We start from the raw sequence: 17,895 nt of genomic DNA on the forward strand, positions 1-17,895 counted from the left end.
CATAACCCAGCAGGGATCTTCGTATATAGGGGACTGGATAGTAGCCCGCCCACTGATCATTTCAATAGCCTTCATGAGATGAAGACAGAACACCGGCATACGACGTCACCCGGGCACGAACAATACGTAGGAACGTCTGCTGGCCGACGGGGCCGGTTGCCTCGACGGTGGGCTCGATGCGACCCAGTATGCGTTCAACACGGGCCACACGGGTGCTCATCAGGGCCCTTATGGCAATGGCCTGGTCCTCCCGGCCGAGCATGCTACCCTTGGCGCCATGGTCGAAAAGCACAGCAGCGGAAGCAGCGCTCGGGTCTTCAGCATCGTCTTTCATGTCGTAGTCTTCCTTCTCATGCCTCGAATCGCGCCGCCACCGCCTGCCATCTACGTACACGTGCGCCAGGCCGAGCAGCAGGTCGACAGAGTCCAGGATCAAGTTGCACCGCACCGCCACCATGGTGACGTTGGCGGACCGCCGCATGCAGTTCGCACAGCCCGCCGCGACCTCGTCGGCCGCCAAGGCGCTGTTTTGCAGGTGGAAGAGTTGATCGTACGGCACGTCCCCGCCGCTGCCGTCAGCGCTGGCTTGGCATTGCACCATGTGCAGGTGCAACTTCTCTATCGTGTCCATGGACAAGTCACTGCACGACTGACGGTCGCCACCGCCGCCGCAATGTCCTGCAATTGTGTTGGTGCTGACAGGGCTGCCTGTTCTGCTCGAGCTGCCTGTCCTGCTCAAGCTGCCTGTCCTACTCGAGCTGCCTGCCCTGCTCGAGCTGCGGCTCATGTCCTCGGGTAAAGAAGCCATCCAGGCTGGTTGGCACTGTTCATATTGCTTGCCTGGGGACTGGTGTGAGATGGAATTAACATCCAAGGGCAGGAAAAGTTCGGCCGGCGACAGGCCAATTTCCGAAATCCCTCCGCCCTCCTGCGAAAGCATCTGGGTGAGGTCCAGGCGGTCATCGATGCCCGATGGGGTCGTGTCGCATGCGAACCAGTCGTCTGGGCCACACATAGTTGACGATGAAGCATTTGTCGAAGTCCCCGTCGTGGTGGGGGCGTACGTCTGCCTCTCCATCGGCAGCTGTTGCCGCAAAGATGACGACGATGATGACGGATTTGGATAGACGCACTGCACGTGCTTAATGCGGCAGGATCGGCATCCTTGGGGCTCTCCTGTGCACTTGATCTTTTTGGCCCTGCACCGCAGGCATGCCGTGGGCGTGAGCTGCACACGCTGCTTCCGTGGGGGCGCCACGGCCTGCTCAAGGCCGTCGTTGTTGAAGGACCTCTCGAGCATTGTCAACTGCAATAAGAAAAATAAGATAAAAAAATAAAAATAACAAACCTTTAACTTGTTCAAAATCAATTCCTGATCGAGATCGCTAACTCAAGCCTCGGTACTTCTATGGCACTGGATTGCTCTTTAATCGCTCAACATTCACATAATTGACTTTCCGGCTGGTCCGGAATCTCGGGTCTAACGCGGGCGCGGGAAACCGACTGCGGGTTGATTTAAAACCTACGATTCAGTTACTCGGGGTCTGTACGTCGTGGACCCCTTTTTTTTTACAAGAAAGGGGGTCCACGACGTGCAGACCCCAAGTATTCTACGACTCACGACATTGCTTGGAAAATAATTCACTAAGGTTACCGGCAGTGCGTAACGGGACATGTATGACAAAATCCTGGTTACATGTTTATTTTGGTGTTAAAACCTATTGTTAGGAACAATATGGAATGGGTAGGTGGCCACAAGTTCATAACCAGCAAAGGAAAAGGGATCAGGCCCCAAGTCAAAGATTCGATTTACGCTCAAACCAATTACAGGTGGCCCCGTGAATGAATACTGGGAAATCCGCAATCCAGGTATTGTTTGCGAAAAAAAAAAAGAAGAGGGAAGTACCCGATGGAGCCTCTCAATTCGCGCTCAAATGCAGGGACACAGATCGCACAGTCGACTATCTTCCCACTGTAGACCCACGAGCACATTCACTCCACGTGCCATCTGTATACGACTAGGCCGAAACTTGGCTGGCAATCTGCACATCCACCCCGCATTTTGTCGGAAAACACGAAGTTCCCAAACCCCGAAATATCTACTGCCGTGCCGGTAAGGCATATGCAAATTTCCGTCCCCTGATCATGGCCATCGGTCAAGAGGAACGGAACCTTGGCAGAGAGGTGCGAGCGCGCAAATATTGGTCTTCGCCGACCTTGGCGGAACTGTTTTGGTACGTTTCTCCCCTGGTTTTTGTTTTTGTTGTTATTTTTTTTTAGCACCGCTTTTCTTTGAAGATTCATACTGTTACCTTCTGCAAGTATGTTAACAAATTTGAACAGAACAGCTGCGTGTAGTCAATATTAGTAATCGACGCGGCGAAATAGACCAGTTCGGTAGGTGGCGGCATCCCGTAGCACACCGCTAATCTACCGCAAACAGACCCACAGTCAATGCAAATAATTACCGGTACATGCCGTCCCTCGTAGCGACAAATTTTATCCCAATTGGGCATTATACAACTCTGCACGTCAAACCTTTTGCTATCTGCGCCATATTTCATATACCTCAAATATTCCGCAAAAACACTATTACGGGTGCAAATTAAAATTAATTGCATATTGTATTAGTTACAACGCGTACGCGAAGATATCTTGGGACGGACTAAGTGACATCCCCGAATGTTTACCTACCTATTCAGGATCCAAAACTCTCCACTCTTTAGCCCACAAAACCTGCGTCCGCACTGGCTTGTCTACGTACTTTTGAGTGGAGTTTCTTCCAAATAAGACAAAACGTGTAAACTACACAAAAACGGTAGCGGCCGTAAATATAACAGTGGTAACAATTAGGGTGGTCACGTCGTTCGATTTAACGAACAAAGTTTATATTTCCGGCCGGCCAACCCAACCGGCCCGGCGTACAAGGCTTGTAATTATCACGCAGGAATTTGTATTTAAGAAAAGGTTATATTATGCATTTTGCGTTGTAAAACGCAGTGCATTATACGTTGTGCAATACGTATCATGGTATCTAGCGGAAAACTCCCTCCCCCGCCACTGTGCTTGTATACGTGGGTTTTCACCACTGACCAGTTCTATTGCTCTCGGGGTATTACGTGGTGAGTAACTAAATATATGTTTTTCTTCAAGATTATTACCAAAATCAGCAAAGCCCGCAAGACCCACACCAATGGACGACAGAGCCAGGGGGAGGCTTGTTTACCTTTACAACCATAATAAATTAAAGTTGGAAACAGCTTTATGCAACGCGTTATGCTTGGGTCGAAAAATTAGATTTACCGTCTCGTCATAAGCCAGGATTAATACAGAACCAACCTGGTTTGGGTGGGGAAAAGTCGTAAAACGTATGAGTTTAATGATGTCATTGGGTAAGCCAGATTTGGATGCTGAGTAGATAACCGCGTACGCTATTTAGCCCGTTCCTGTATCTTCTACAGGTGTTACTATTCCTCCAGTACACATCGCTATATTGCGATACCTTTACAGTACAGAGAGATTTCGGTACATAACGCCACGTGAAGCCACCCAGGCCACGCCGAATGTCACATGCTTGCACGTACCAATCCCCCGAAAGTTTCAACCACTTTCATCATAAAAAGTGCATACGGAACGATGAGGATTTTGTTTCCAGAGCCAAGGAGGCCATGTAAGCGAAGTTCATCGAAACAAGTATTCACACATCTAAGTTTAAACCTGAAGGGAGATACATGGGGACTCGCCATCTAAAGGTCAAAAAAAAAAAAAAGAACTTGTGTCAATATAGCACAGCCAGACCATGCAACCAGTGGCTTCTCGCCGCTTCCACTGCCATACATGCTGTCAGCCATAACATGAAGCTTGGGTGGTCTAGTAAGTTGATGCACGCGATTGAAGTGAGGTTGCGCAGGCATGGTTGCTGATCTAGTCGGAACTCCGGACCTTGGGACTTCTCAGATAACGCTCATATCATCCTCACATAGATGGTTGCACATATTTTGATTGCGCCGGTTGAAGCTCTTACTACGCACTACAATAGACGATTTGGAAGACAGGGGCCTGAAGAATATGATGAGTGCAGGAATCAGGGAGCGTAAACACAATTGGCTGAACTCATGTAGGCAAAAGCATTTATCCAGGCGCCTATGAGTCCAAGAAGCACACGCGCCACGTAACACAGGATACAGGTAGCTGAACGAGGAACACAGTGCAAAAGCAGTTTACCGAGGCAGCTGGACAAAGGGAGAGCCTCTTCTAAGGACTACAGGTGGAAGTTGAGGCCAACGCGACTAAGAAGAGCCTTGGAATCAAAGTATGCGGTAGCTGATCTCTGTGTGCAAGAGTCGAGCTCAAAAATCTCGAACTCATGGTAAGGAATTTCGTTTTTTTAATTGGCCCATCCAAGCAAACATTTTCTGTTATTCCCAGTGGATAACTGGCTTGGGGGCTGGTTACAATGGCATGAACCCGGAGATACGGTGAGTTGAACTTTTCGGGACATCTTCCCTTGATGGCTGGGCCAACCTAGCATAACATTTGTACAAGTGGCACGTCGTAGTAGGAACACCGGAAGATAGGCCTCACAGCTTTCAAATCATTTAAAACCTAGGGAACATTTCATGGACTAGCGTATTCTAACATGTTTGGCCATCCCGTACTGAAGCCGTGGGCCTGTAATAGAGGCATTATACAAGGAAGCCACTCCATGCAGTAATCGAGTTGACCACAGAAGCCAAGCCCCCACCAGGGCCACCACAGGGCAATTTGGGTCGACATCATATGGAAGTGGACAAGGCCAGGAACATCTCTAAGACATTCAAGAGCCCTTGTTTTCTCAATTCTCGTTTGCCAATGAGATTGCGGGCAAAAAACAAGCAAACAAACAGGCATTTCAGCTGGCCAATAAGAAAATTGCGGTGCGCTACCTGATGTGCACTTGACATATCATTGATGACGGAGGACATGGCTATTTGTTTGTTCTCTCTGGGCCAGACTTCCCTCCACGATTTTTGAATCTGGTCGTTCCCCAATCTCCACATTCTGAATCCTTGAACGATCAATAATCATCATTAACTATCCGCCTACTTCTACATCCAAGTCGAGACAAGCTTCAGACCCTTTTGGCACAGTTTATCCTGTCATTAATATCCTTTTTGAGCCAGCTTTATCTCTCTCGCCTTCACGCAACAAAGTCTGTCGTCGTTTCGGCCCTTGCCAGGTCAACTACCGCCACTGCCACTGCCAACAACAACACCAGTAGCACTCTGTCCCTGCCGTAAAAGTCAGGATGCAGATGACTTTCTGGGGCGCACTTGGCTCTGTAGCCAGATTCGGAACTGTTGCCATTGTTGTGGCCACTACGATGGCCACATTTTCTAATCATCGCATAGATGACGAAGAAGTGAGTGCCTACACTTTTTCCACCCGGTTTTCTCTTTCCACCTCAGGCTTCACTCACCTTGGTTTTTACTAACATTATCCGTTCTCTTCATCTCTCAGGGTCCCCTCTCTCTCACGAACTGGACCGATGAGGAGGGCGATGCCTGGTGGTGGATCCCGTGAGCGAATGAATGATCTCTGCCAAACGAATTACTTGCTAGTTTCTAACAGTCGCGGCCGTTGCCCAAGAATGTTGCATGCCGGGTTGATAGTCGAGGCTGATGTGAGTACTTTCTGCCATTCAACCTGGTTGATCCTGACATCTGATCGAAGTTTCACCGGCTTTGGTGCTAACGTTTGCTTTCTTCAATTAGTGAATATGAAGCAGCTTCAGGAGGCTTAGGACGACGTATTGCTATATTTGATAAAATGAGTTTGCTTTGGCGTTTGGTGTTGTGGACAAATGTCCAGTCGGTGATTCCGGCTATTTGTCCAAATGATGGCAACATGGAACTGTCTGGGTTACGCAATAGATCCGAGACTTAGAGATCTGATATTGCTTGTCTACGGCAATCTGCAGCATCTCCAACAACGTCTGTTGGCTTTCGTGTCTTTTTTTCACTACGCTAAGCTTTACACCCACATGGTATGGCGCAAGATAAAAGGATCTTAAGACAGCTCGCCTGGTTTTGACAACAACTCACTCCCCTCGTTCTGGATTATCTAGGTATCTGGCGTGGATGGGAAGAGTTTATTCAGGCTTTTGATACCTCCCGTATCGTGACTAGACGCCTTGAATTCAAGTAAACGGTCTTCAACATAACATACAGGGTGGGCAGAACCGCATGCAGTAGAATTTCGTAGTACGAGCAAACACACCATCACTTTCAATGGCTTATGGGTAGGCCGCTATCTGCCAAAGGGAAATGGAAAAGGACTGACATCAATGTATATATTAGGTAGACTAAGCTATATCTGCCCAGAAATAAAGCCAAGTGCTTTTTTGCCCTCCTCATTATTCATATCTCATTTTCAAATCATTACCGTACCCTCTCTCTAAACCGTGATCCAGCGTGCCATCCAAGTGTCAACAACCTCTTTGGCCTCATCAACCAAACCCATATCTAGAAGCAACTGCGTGGCGCCTCTAACAGCCGATTCGAGGGCCGAGAAGATCCAAGCGTGGGTTATCGAGGTGTGCTCTCCCACAAAGATGGTGTTCATCTCGGTCTTGTGGTAGGCGGGGATGAACAGCTCCTGCTGCCCAATGGTCGGGGACGCCCAGGCACCGGCCTGATGCTCGTCAACCTCCCAGCACTGCCTGTCGTAGTTGCCCGTCCACTGCTCGTCGGCAATCTCGCCGTGCGCCTCGACCATGACACGCTGGACCATGGCCACGTGGTCCTCGTCGCTCAGCGCGGCCAGCGACCGCGCCATGGTTCCCGACGAGTACGACGCCAGGATGACGCCCGGCCGGCTCGAGTTCATCTCGTACGACGGGTAGCAGACGGACCCAATGCCCGGCACGTCGACGGAGCCGCAGCCGCCAAAGATGGGGTTCTCGGCCTGCTTCTCCCAGAAGCGCGTCTGGTAGTGCAGAGCGACCTTGCACGACTGCTGGTAGTTGAGCGTGTTGATGGCGCGCGACAGCAGGTTGGAAAAAGCAGGCAGGCGCCACAGCCGCACCTTGGAGAAGGGCACCGACACCACGGCGTAGTCGTACTCGTCGCGCTGCGCGGTCTTGTCAGAGGCCTTGTCGCGCCACGTCAGCGACACCTTGGACTTTGCCTCGTCCCACTCAAGGCCCGTGATCTTGCGGCCGAGCGTGAGCCTGCCCTCGACCAGGGGTGCAAAGGCGCGCGGGAGCGACTCGAGACCCTTGTCGATGGTGCGCCAGGTGGTGGCGCGAAAGTACTCGTACCACTCGCCCCACATGGGCGTGCTCCCGGAGCCCGAGAGGAAGTCGACCGTGTCGTCGTCGAGCTCGAGGTGGTAGCGCAGGTACGCCGTCTCAGACCAGTGGAAGAGCCCGCGTTCGATGGCGTCGCGGTGCGCCTGGAAGACGTTGGCCGAGATGTTGCGTGCCCGCTCGGGCGTCAAGTCGACGAGACGCTCGAGGAACTTCTTGCCCATCTCGGCCCCCTCGACGTCCGAGGCGTTAGCCACCGGTGCCAGGAGGGACTTGTCAACTGCGGCAAACTCGGTGCTGGAGGGGATGCGGCCGTCGGGCAGGCGGTAGCCGCGCGAGCTGGTGGGTGTGTTGGGGTTCGTCTGGACCCAGTTGATGAACTTGACTGCAAGGTCTGAGTCGTTGCCGTTCTTGGCGTTGAGGACGTCGGCCAGCTGGAACACCATCTTGTGGTCTTGGATGTCGAGCGTCTCGTTGATGTCTGTGTAGCGCACGCTGACTGGGAAACGCATGGGGCCCATCTCCTGGTACTGGTAGTCCTCGGGCGCAGTCCCGTTGAGGTACTTGGTGCGGATGCGACCTCCGATGCGCTCGCTGGACTCGACAATGTGCCAGTTTGTCACGCCGACCGAGTCCAGGAGCAGGCTGGTCAGAAGCCCAGACATGCCGCCGCCGACGATGGCGATCTTCTTGGCCTTTGCCTCGGCGGTCGTGACGGCCGACACGTTCTTGGACTCGAGGTACCGCACGCCGTCGAACCACATGCCGTTGGAGTCGCCGATCTCGCTCAGCGCTTGCCTCTTGCGCAGGCTCAGGGGCGCCGAGAAGTCGAGGGGCGCCGACCTTCCGAGGAGGTTGCCCTCGGGGTCGCGGGCGTGGAGACAGCCGCCCGGACTGGCCTCTCTGGGAACAGACCAGATGAGGCGGTCGGGCGAGGCAGAAGCCCGCGTGGTGAGGAGGGAGGCTACATCATGGGACTGCTCATCTCTCTTTGCGCTGCAGTCGGCATAAACTACGCGGACCTGCTTTCCATGAGGAAAGTCATCACGGTAGGCGAGGTGAATGTTGTGAACCGAGGCGGGAGAGACTTTGTCGAGACCCCTGAAGGAGATGAAGTCTTCGGTCCCGGGGGTTGGGGAGGAGAAAGCACCGCTGCCAAAGACAAGGAGCGAGAATCTCACCCAGAAGTTTGTTGAAGCCAACATCTTGAGAGAGGGAGAGCGGCCAAGAGTTGATGGTGATGACGGGCTACATCTTTTCCTTGATGCAGCGAAGGGAACACCTCTATTTAACTGCATGTTCAGTAGATGACGGCACTACGAGACTTAGATCCATCTACAACCGCACCCATGAGCGTCGACCCATCATCGACCCATCAGCTCGGATAGGAATCGGTGGACTCTGAGAGTGAGCCCCGGCTGCCCTCCAACCCTTGAGTGTGGTATATTTCGCGCATTCTGATACGAAAAGAGTAAGAAAGAAAAAGAAAACTTGTTGGTCCGCCCGACATCGCCACTCTTTCACAATTGCCTCATGGAGCCACTTAGGTAGCTCTAAAAATTCGTTTAACAACAGACATCGGGATGCAACCACCGGTCAAAATAAGCCCGACTGTATGCGGTTTGGGTAACGTAGCTTATCTTCGGGGGAAAAAAAGGAACCGGAATGATCGGAGTGGGGCTCAGACTCCTGCGGGCATCTTATTGTTCCCTAGCTATGAAGATAAGAAAAGTTATGAAAAGATTGCGCGCCTTGGCAAGTCAAACAGATACAGGCAGATGCGCCCCGGCTTTCCAGTAGATAGTTGCCTTGGCAAGTGTGGGGGCGATAGGCCTGCGGCCAAGACTTTGGACCCGATTGGTGAGATGCACCAGCTAAATCTTGGGGAATGCGACAGACTAAGTGAGACAAAAATATATCTCTGGGGTTACTAAGAAGTCTCAGAAAGCTCTATGAGCCTCTTATAGCTTGACCAGGTTCGACAACGCGTGACGCAGTGTCGATGTAGCGAACCACTCCATCGGTATACTGTACGGACTCTTGTGTTAAACTTTCATGCTCCAGGACCTTATACGCCCATACGTCACGACGACAAACAGACGGCCAAGAAAGCCCCCCCCCCCCCCCCCCCCCCCCTGATAGGCAATCCTTTTTTTACCCCGCTGCAATGCCAGAACAGAAAAACATGCCTTTGATATTGTCTCCATCATTTTGGTCAGATAAGGCCTCGCAGGAGCCGGGCCGCGGGACCGGTTTCGGTAAATAATCAAGCTGAACCCAAGCGTTCGGGTCGGGGTTAGTTTTATGGAGCAAGTCGCGGTGAAGCTGGAAACACTTCCAAGTAAAGCCAAGGTGACCAAAAGGGCGCGGGCAAGTGTAACGAACCACCTATGCAGGCCAAGACCTCATGATTACCCAAAGAGGAAGGCAAATTTGATATGAAAATCCTTGAGGGATCAGTAACCTTACTTGTTCGTCCGACTGCGGAGAAAAGGATGCCGGAGTTTTTTTTCATAGGAGCTTTGTTCCGATCTTGAATGACAGTCTGACGTAAAGTCCGGCAAGCCTACCAAGGTAGGTATATAGACTACATATGTGAACGTGTGCATACTAACCAACACCATCCCCTCGGGTCAGCTACCGCTTCCAAGGTTGCCGCTTGCAATTCCCAGCTTTCACTTCCCTTGGGTCCATCACAATGTTCGGAACTGCCATGATCAAGACGGCAGCGCTGCTGCTCGCCACTAGTGCATCAGTTCTGGCTGCTCCGGCTAGACCAGTCATTACACACCTTGGAAGCCAGGGTCCGATATTGTGTAGGTACACCTTGCAGACTACTCGATCCTCCGCGTGAGAATTGCAAGCTTAACATAATATCAGCTGGTGGTGTCATGACCAAAGATCTCGTCTACACGAGCGGCACGGTCCCGTCAATCAACGGCACGATTCCGGAGGGCATCAGTGCACAGACTGTAAGCTTGCATTCATCTTCCCCATCCTTAACTAATACCCTCAAAACTTGGTCGAAAACATCGCTGACCAGGACACTTCAACGACTACAAAGGCCACTGTCATTAACAACATCGCCGCCGTTCTCAGGGAGGCAGGCACGTCGTGGGAGTACGCACTCAAGACCACCGTCTTCCTGGCCAACATGGACGACTATGCAGCCATGAATGCCGTTTACAGCGAGCTACTGCCCAACCCCAAGCCGGCGCGGACTACAATTCAAGCCGGAAAACTGCCAGGAAATTTCCTGGTAGAGATTGAGGCCGTGGTGGCGAGGCCACACTGTTGAAATTGTGGCAGGCTTTTTACTTTTCTGAAATGCGCCACTTTATCATGAAGTCTTAACGATTGTTACGAAGTAGTCAAAATAAGCTCATATCAATGCTTGTTCACGCTAGCAATGGTTCTAATAAGCAATGGCGTGCACGCACAACACCAAACGAGGAAAAAAGCTCCGAGCTGTGGGGCTATGGGCGTTGAAGGTTATGGCGTGATTTGTGACTGCTTAAAGACGTGATCAGTTCCCATTTGGCGCAGTGGGAAAAAAAGGCTTGGCGGCAGCCGGGTCCTGGCTCACGCTCGCTGCGAGTTTGGCATCAGGAATTATAATTGAAGCAACGGCAGCGTCGTCGAATATGGTCCTGGTCCTGTTTACTGTTAGGTTCTCCTGGATAAGTCACCTTGCGCGACAAGCGCAAATGACCTGTGGTTTTTCATCTCTTAAGTTCTAGGGTTCTAGTCTCGAGAAAGTAGGCAGTTCTCAGCTTCAATGCTTCGATTCCTGCTCAAACGATCTTTTAATAATTTCGTTTCCTGTTCAATTCAACAGGTCTAATATCATCAATCACGTAAGTTATTCTGAGGCTAATTGCGGGGCCTTATATTGATAAATGAGCGAGGTATGAAGTCGTATATTGTTGGAATGTGTCTAGAAGCTTACTCGGAAATTCACGTTAACGTCTACGTCGACTTATTTACAGCAGTGTATGTTTTCATGCGGGAAAATATTGTGTGGTGATACTTGTTATGACCCTTGCTAGGATAACACTCGTCGTTGGATTCAGCTGGTGAGACAGTCCATTCTCAAGACCCAAGAAAGATCTCATCTATGACTAGGTCCAGGCAATCTGTAATACAGTTGACCCTACCTGTGTATAGACAGCGGTCAATATGGAGGCGGTTCAGCATGCGAGGAGTCTCATGTAATGGTCTTTCACTTGGTATTTGACATTTTGAGCCAAGAGGCTTTGTGATTTACCACAACATGAGGCTAATAACCAGTGTAACGGCGCGTTGTTGCCAACAAAGCAGATGGTCAATTCCAGCCACCCACCGACGCCAACAACTTGCTTGTTCTCACTGCAGACAGTGAGCATGTCCGGTCCTCGTCCAACCGGCTGCTCCTGATGCTCCATAGAGCCCTCATACTGTGAAGCTTGAGGATGGAGTAATTTACATGCATAATAGGCAATTCCAACCAATTCCCCTTGATCCCGAGATACCATTGACATCATTTCTTGGCTCTTCTGCGAGAGGGCCTTGTCCCAATATACTGGGAGCTGGGGTACCTACCCTCGTTTACCTTGTCAAACCCTGATAGTGAGGCAGCTGGCAAGATTGTCTCGTCGATTCTTGACAGGTAATCAGACTTGTTGCTACTCCATAGCTGCGTTGGAAAACGACTCTGATTTGACGATTATTTCAAAACAAAATACAACCAAGGTTGTAGGTAAATTGGGTAGTTGGTCATTTGAGAGAAGACAGTTATAGACTGTTCTGGGACAATGATTTCCTTTAGCTTTTCTACTGCGTAATATATGTGCCTTTAGCTTGGAAACGCACATCAGTTTCTCGAAAAGAAAGTAAAGCCATAAAGGTTTTCCAACGCAATGATCCATGAGATTACGGTGCTAGAATATATCTTGATTACCAGCGTGCGTTCCAAGTTATCTTTACTCCTCGTTTCCTTGCATATAGCGTTTCTCTCACGAGATTATAGCTCACGTACGGCAAGACATAGCAGAGCATAAGCCGTGCATGGCACTCCTCCACGCACTGAACCGCCACCACCGACTACCGGTGAATGTGAGGCTGGTCGGGAGTGATGATCACTCCATCCACAATGGGGACCCGAGGCAGCTCACCTTCACTTTGCACTGCGCACATGTGCCGGCCCCAGGCCCTATGCTATACCTTTTTCCCGGCCGGCGTGAGGGAGATGAAAGGTGGCAGGTTTAACGTCTTGGCAACGTTGGGGTGCCTGAAGATGGTACAAAAGCAACCCTTCTGCATCTTGAAATTCTTGGCTGCCTCAAACCCTTCCCTCCGGATGTCAAAATAGTTTGTGATGCGTAAAGGGGAGCCCCAATGCTTCGCAAGCCAGATGCCAGCCAGCCAAAAAAAAAAATCTTTATAATCTGGAAACTGCTTTTGGGTTGATTCCCTATATTGTTCGATAGGCTTGCCGCCCTTAAATCGGTGTCGAAAGGTGGATTCGGGAACATTGTATTCTTTTGGTGATTTTCGGAATTTGCACGTCAAATGCCCCCCCCGACTCCCGCACCGACACTACCGGAGGAATCCCAAAAAAGGAAGCAGTCCGCCGCTTCCTGCAATGGCTGGGCATGGTATCACATAAGGATATTGTAATATACACGGATGGTTCGGAAAAACACGAATAATTGAGTCCAAATAGGGTACGGATGGGCCGCCTTTAGGGCGGGCCTGGACTTTGCCGCAGGCTTCGCGTCCATTTACGCCCGGAAAGCCACGTTTTCGACACCGAGGCGATCGACGCCTTAAAGGGCTATAGGCGGCAGACAGGGCCCAGCCAGGCGCTCGGAGTTGGATTTACGTGGACAGCACCTCGGCTATTCGGGGCCTTAAAGGCGACGCACGGCAGTCGTCCCAATGGGCTTTTCTGGAATTCCATGACCTTGTCGATCTCCTCCGCGAACAAAGTATTAAGGTCCGGGTCTGCTGGTGCCCTGGCCATTAGGGAATCCCAGGCAACGACCGGGCTGACGAAATGGCCAAAGCCGGCTCCGCCGGACCCTGACCCGAGGGCTCAGCAAACCCATATAGCGGTGCCGGTACGGCTTTTAGGGCTATTATTTCGAAAATTAAAAAAAAATTGGTGGCGTAAAAAACTTTATAAACGATCCGCCGTGTATAGTGAATGGAACCTCCGATATGCGCCGAAGAAAACCCCGAGAAATTGAGCTTACCAAGGCCCCTGCCGGGACATTATTTAGCCATGAGGACCGACCATGGTAACTTTAAAGCTTACTATAAATGTTTTAACCACCAGGATGCAAATACCTCGTGTGCCTGACGCTGGAAGCGTACCTCCACCGAACACAAGGTGCATTGCCGCTATTCGTGGGCCGTGTGGAAAAATTAGCCGTGGTTTGACGACGATCGGCCGGCCTGGCCGCCAAACCGCGCTCAACGCCGCAAATTCTTCCAAACAAAGTCTCAGGCAACCGGAAACTTTCAGGCGTTTTCGGTAGCCACCAACTATTTTCAGCGCCCACCCCAGAGCGGCCCATCAGCGCCCCGCGGGCCACGAACGTACCTCAGGCCTAGGTAGAGCGATTTGAAGCGACTCGAATTGTGACGAGGTCAGTCGCTTCATCTTGTTGTACTTCGCATCCTCGAACAGCAATTAACACAGTGCATAGGCAATCGGGGGAGGCCACTCCAGGGGCCAATCCTTGGCCGTTTGCCAATCAGGTCTTTGCTGGAGTTTTCTTCGATAGATAGCTCTGGTACGGGTGGGAAAAATTTAGATTCGTCCTCGGATATCTGTTCTGTACGAAAGGAATGGATAAAAATGTTTCCAATCGTTCAAACGGTTCAACAAGGGTACTCAACAAAAACCACCTTTGTCAATCACCATTGGAGACCGCGTCGCAGCGTAGCAAAGAATCCGCCAACCTCGACTCGCAGGGACGCACGAGCCATCGTCTCCTAGAACCAGAAGGTTGCCCCACCAAGCCCCCATGTTGACCTTCTCTCCATTGCATCATCTTCCCTCAATCACTGCCGTTACATCAAATGCACCTCGTACAAATGTCTCCTCTACGCACAATGATATGACAGCAACGCAGGCCACGGCCATTTGCACATGCAAATCCTGCTTGATAGTCCTCGGATGGCTCGACACAATTGACGACGCCGTTGTGGGTGTGCAGCCTACCCCGCCTCTACTTCCGCAATGTCTCGACCGCGACCCGTCGGACCGCCGTGTCCTCGATGCCGACATGACGCCCCTTGCCGTTCGCGGCAACCATTATCCATCTGCCTCCCTCCTGGACCAACCTGAACCCGAGCCGAGTACCTTTCGCGTTCCATCCGCCTGCACCGCCATGGGCCATTTCTTCGACCGCAAGAGCCTCGACCTCGACGACGATATCGCGCAATAAGAGCCAGTCGCAACGGTCAACGAGCCCAGTCTATCAGTGGATTTATCACGCCGCGCATTCCTGGCCAGGTGCAAGAAGAGGTGACAAGAATTGAGGGTCCCACGTCGCCCGTCTGGTTCACGCCCCCTGGCGACAACGACGACAAGGTTACCGCCGACGCCGAGTTAAATATTTTATACAGCAATTGTGACGACGCTTTAAGGCTAGCAAGTTAAAAGGCACACGAATTCGAGTGGAACGCATGCGTATATTTACGTATGTTAATTTAGGCAATATGGCTTGTTAGATCAGCCGTATAGTACCACGTTGTAAACCAGGTCGGAATCGCACCCGTTTTCGTACCGCCCGTTCGCGTTTTATGTCCTGATCAAGTACTCGATGCCGTGATATAAAAGAAGATCGATCTAGCGCCATCCCTGACCCCCTGGAGAGATAGCCAGTTTAAAAAAGATATCCTCAGCGCGGTTATCGCCCAGCCTCTGGCGGAGCGCACTGTTTTGCAGACGATGCATGACGGGCTGCTTTTCCAGCCTATCGCCGTTGCGATTAAGACCAAGGTTTTCCAAGGCGATGAAAATTGCGGCTTGGTCCAATTGGGCGTGTGGACCGCGGCGTGGCATGTCGGTATGCGTAAGTTTATGCCGCCGGGGCATGGTAAGCGCCTCGTCACGCTACCTGTGCTGCTGGTTGCCCATTACAATTGGAGTTTGTTCTTTTGCGTGCGACCGCGGCGATAGGATTGACATGGTCCCATTCGGGCCCATAGGCCGCACGTGGAAGCTTTCCGAGACACACAAGCTGCTTGCAAATCTAAGGGCACTTGTTAGTTAGGTGGACGGGTCCTTTCGAGAGTGGATGGTTTTTTTTTTTTTTTTTTTTTTTTTTTTTTTTTTTTTTTGCGGATTTGCGTTGCCAGAATGACGCGGCAAGCGTGTTGTCAAAATTGCACACCTACGTATTTTTTACTGTTAACCAAGAGAAATAAATGCTGACACAAGTTGACCTATCTCACACCCTTCTGTCATTTCTACATGTAAGTATTGGTCTCAGTCGAACGTTTCGAGGCCCTGCTTTGGCAGGAGGCTCAGTTAAATCAGGCAACCCGCCGTTGCATTAACCTGATTAAGGCCAATGCCGGGACGATAGACCCGATCTTGCAAATCCTCCACATCACGCTGTGGCATCGACTTTTCCACGGGACCAAACTCTTTGACAACCCTCGCAGTCCAGTGCGAAAATACAACTCAGGTAAATTTTTGCGGCCTTGAATCGAGCACCGTCACACAAAAAGCTGCTGAAAGCTTTCGTCACTGGAATATTCTGGCAATGTGCTACTAAGATTCCGTATCATAAAGCAAAGCCCTGGTATTGGTGCACGTTGGTACAGGGATCACTTGGGCGATATGGGTCTACTGACGCGTCAGTGCACGAGTAAATTGAAACAATGAAAGATCAAGTTGAGCTGATTTAGCGATTCTTAAGTCTGACCGCAAATACTAAGTATTTGTACTAAACTATTCAGGGACGGTCGATTGTGTCGTATTTGGCACATAGCCAGGGATACTATGCTTGCAGGAATTTCAAAACTCCTGTACATCTCCTGCATAACGTATTCCGCAACTTCTTCATTTATCCCAAAGCTTTAAGAATGTAATAGCTCCGGAATAGAAGCCGAAACAAAGGACGCGACGCTTGCGATAAAATATATATAAGTCTTATTCAAAGTTGACCTGAGTGACTTTAAAAATATGATCGACGTGCTAAAAGTAAGTACACACACAGTACAGCACAATGACAAGTCCATACCATGCAAAGTTTAAATCTTACTTAGAAGGCATCTACCGTTTTAATTGGTTACAAGTGTTGAATCATGCAAAAACTTAAATTTGGATATCCTTCAATTTCCGGATTGGCTACGCTGAGTAGTTTAAACTATAATGGACAGCATACGACATGGGTTAAATTACATTGATGGTAGACAATGACACTTATTTACTATCCGTCAGGTACCCGATTCAACTCCTGTCACATGCTTTATTATACTGGGAATTGTAACCATTGCATTTTGTATTAGTCTGACGTTGATGTGAATTCGTATTGCTTTCTTATCTGAATGTTATGAATATGTTCCCTGTCCTCTTTTGTTTCAAAAGAGTACCTAACGTAACCAAGAAGGACCCTGGCAAATCAAGCAACGGCTCCGTCCTGCCTTTATTGTAACAGTGGCATTGAATTTCTGTACTTTGGCTTAAGCTAAATCAGATTTAAGCATTGAATAACGAGTGAAACATGGGGGAAAAGGTTATTCGTGCAACCCGTAGGGAGAATGTCAAGTGTTTTCATGGCATTGAAAAAACAATATATAAAGAGGAGTGAACTGCTGCAAGGACGTGTGGGAAGACAATTCTTTTGGTCCATGGCAAAAGCAAACTCCTAATACAACGCGGAAAAACCAAAGGCCTAACAACATGTATTCTAAGAATATTTTTGTCCTCCTCTTCACGGTTCCCGTCGTATTTACGCCTGGATGCCTTGCTCTTCCAGTCAATCCGCCTGATAAACAACACCACGTAGGCCCAGAGGTCACGTAAGTCTTCTTGAGATTTTGTCATTTTTTTCGGCTTTGTACAAGTCCCATTGTGTGGACCGAGCCATTTTTGATTTTATTTCTATTTTGTTCTTGTTCGCGTTTGTATAACTAAAACCTGTGATAAAACGACAGTATTAAAATCCCCGGCACGAACCAAGTTGGCAAATACTATCCACAAGAGCACTCTCATGAAGCGAATGTGGCCGTGTGGGACTTGGCACATTGTGGAAAGATGTCATGTTAACTGGTCGCGTCCGGAGAGAAGATGGAACCCGCGCCGAGGGGGACAGATGTCCCCTACGGATGAACGCCGTTTGGAAGAGATAGACCCTTTATGGGAGTTCAAGCTGCTGGCAAAAGGGCAAACTGCTATCGAAATGCAAGGGACATTGGTGAATTCCTATTACACAACAGGTGCCTTGTTTATAGGCCTCGTCTGCGTGTAGGGATCAGGGGCTGAAACAAGTAAATAGTGCGGGTGAATCCATTTATCTAATTATTTCCATCTATCTCCTAAATACAATATGAAGCTATTTGCAATCGGTTTCGACTAAGGCCTGCCAAAACCCGCCCATGGGGGC

The 17,895-nt window shown here is 50.1% G+C and overlaps 5 protein-coding genes across 5 annotated transcripts; 3 read left to right on the top strand and 2 right to left on the bottom strand.

Moving 5' to 3' along the window:
- Positions 1-61: 61 nt before the first annotated feature.
- PgNI_02071 (uncharacterized protein) lies at positions 62-1,300 on the bottom strand (the record flags this gene model as incomplete). The annotated part of the gene is made up of 1 exon (XM_031122139.1): positions 62-1,300. One exon carries the CDS (start codon positions 1,298-1,300, stop codon positions 62-64), a length of 1,239 nt encoding a protein of 412 aa, XP_030987454.1.
- Positions 1,301-5,287: 3,987 nt separating this feature from the next.
- On the top strand, positions 5,288-5,756 carry PgNI_02072 (uncharacterized protein; the record flags this gene model as incomplete). The annotated part of the gene is made up of 4 exons (XM_031122140.1): positions 5,288-5,401; positions 5,500-5,558; positions 5,629-5,662; positions 5,754-5,756. The coding sequence occupies 4 exons, from the start codon at positions 5,288-5,290 to the stop codon at positions 5,754-5,756; spliced, it is 210 nt and encodes a 69-aa protein (XP_030987725.1).
- Positions 5,757-6,435: 679 nt separating this feature from the next.
- On the bottom strand, positions 6,436-8,493 carry PgNI_02073 (uncharacterized protein; the record flags this gene model as incomplete). Its single annotated transcript, XM_031122141.1, has 1 exon — positions 6,436-8,493. One exon carries the CDS (start codon positions 8,491-8,493, stop codon positions 6,436-6,438), a length of 2,058 nt encoding a protein of 685 aa, XP_030987456.1.
- Positions 8,494-9,986: 1,493 nt separating this feature from the next.
- Positions 9,987-10,586, top strand: PgNI_02074 (uncharacterized protein; the record flags this gene model as incomplete). Its single annotated transcript, XM_031122142.1, has 3 exons — positions 9,987-10,104; positions 10,169-10,260; positions 10,332-10,586. 3 exons carry the CDS (start codon positions 9,987-9,989, stop codon positions 10,584-10,586), a joined length of 465 nt encoding a protein of 154 aa, XP_030987449.1.
- A 3,808-nt stretch (positions 10,587-14,394) lies between these two features.
- PgNI_02075 (uncharacterized protein) lies at positions 14,395-15,461 on the top strand (the record flags this gene model as incomplete). Its single annotated transcript, XM_031122143.1, is given in 5 exon segments — positions 14,395-14,545; positions 14,637-14,804; positions 14,936-14,979; positions 15,024-15,107; positions 15,120-15,461. 5 exon segments carry the CDS (start codon positions 14,395-14,397, stop codon positions 15,459-15,461), a joined length of 789 nt encoding a protein of 262 aa, XP_030987450.1.
- Between the last annotated feature and the right edge of the window lie 2,434 nt (positions 15,462-17,895).

The sequence above is a fragment of the Pyricularia grisea genome (genome assembly GCF_004355905.1).
Source record: "Pyricularia grisea strain NI907 chromosome Unknown Pyricularia_grisea_NI907_Scaffold_1, whole genome shotgun sequence".
Classification (NCBI taxonomy): Eukaryota; Fungi; Ascomycota; class Sordariomycetes; order Magnaporthales; family Pyriculariaceae; genus Pyricularia; species Pyricularia grisea.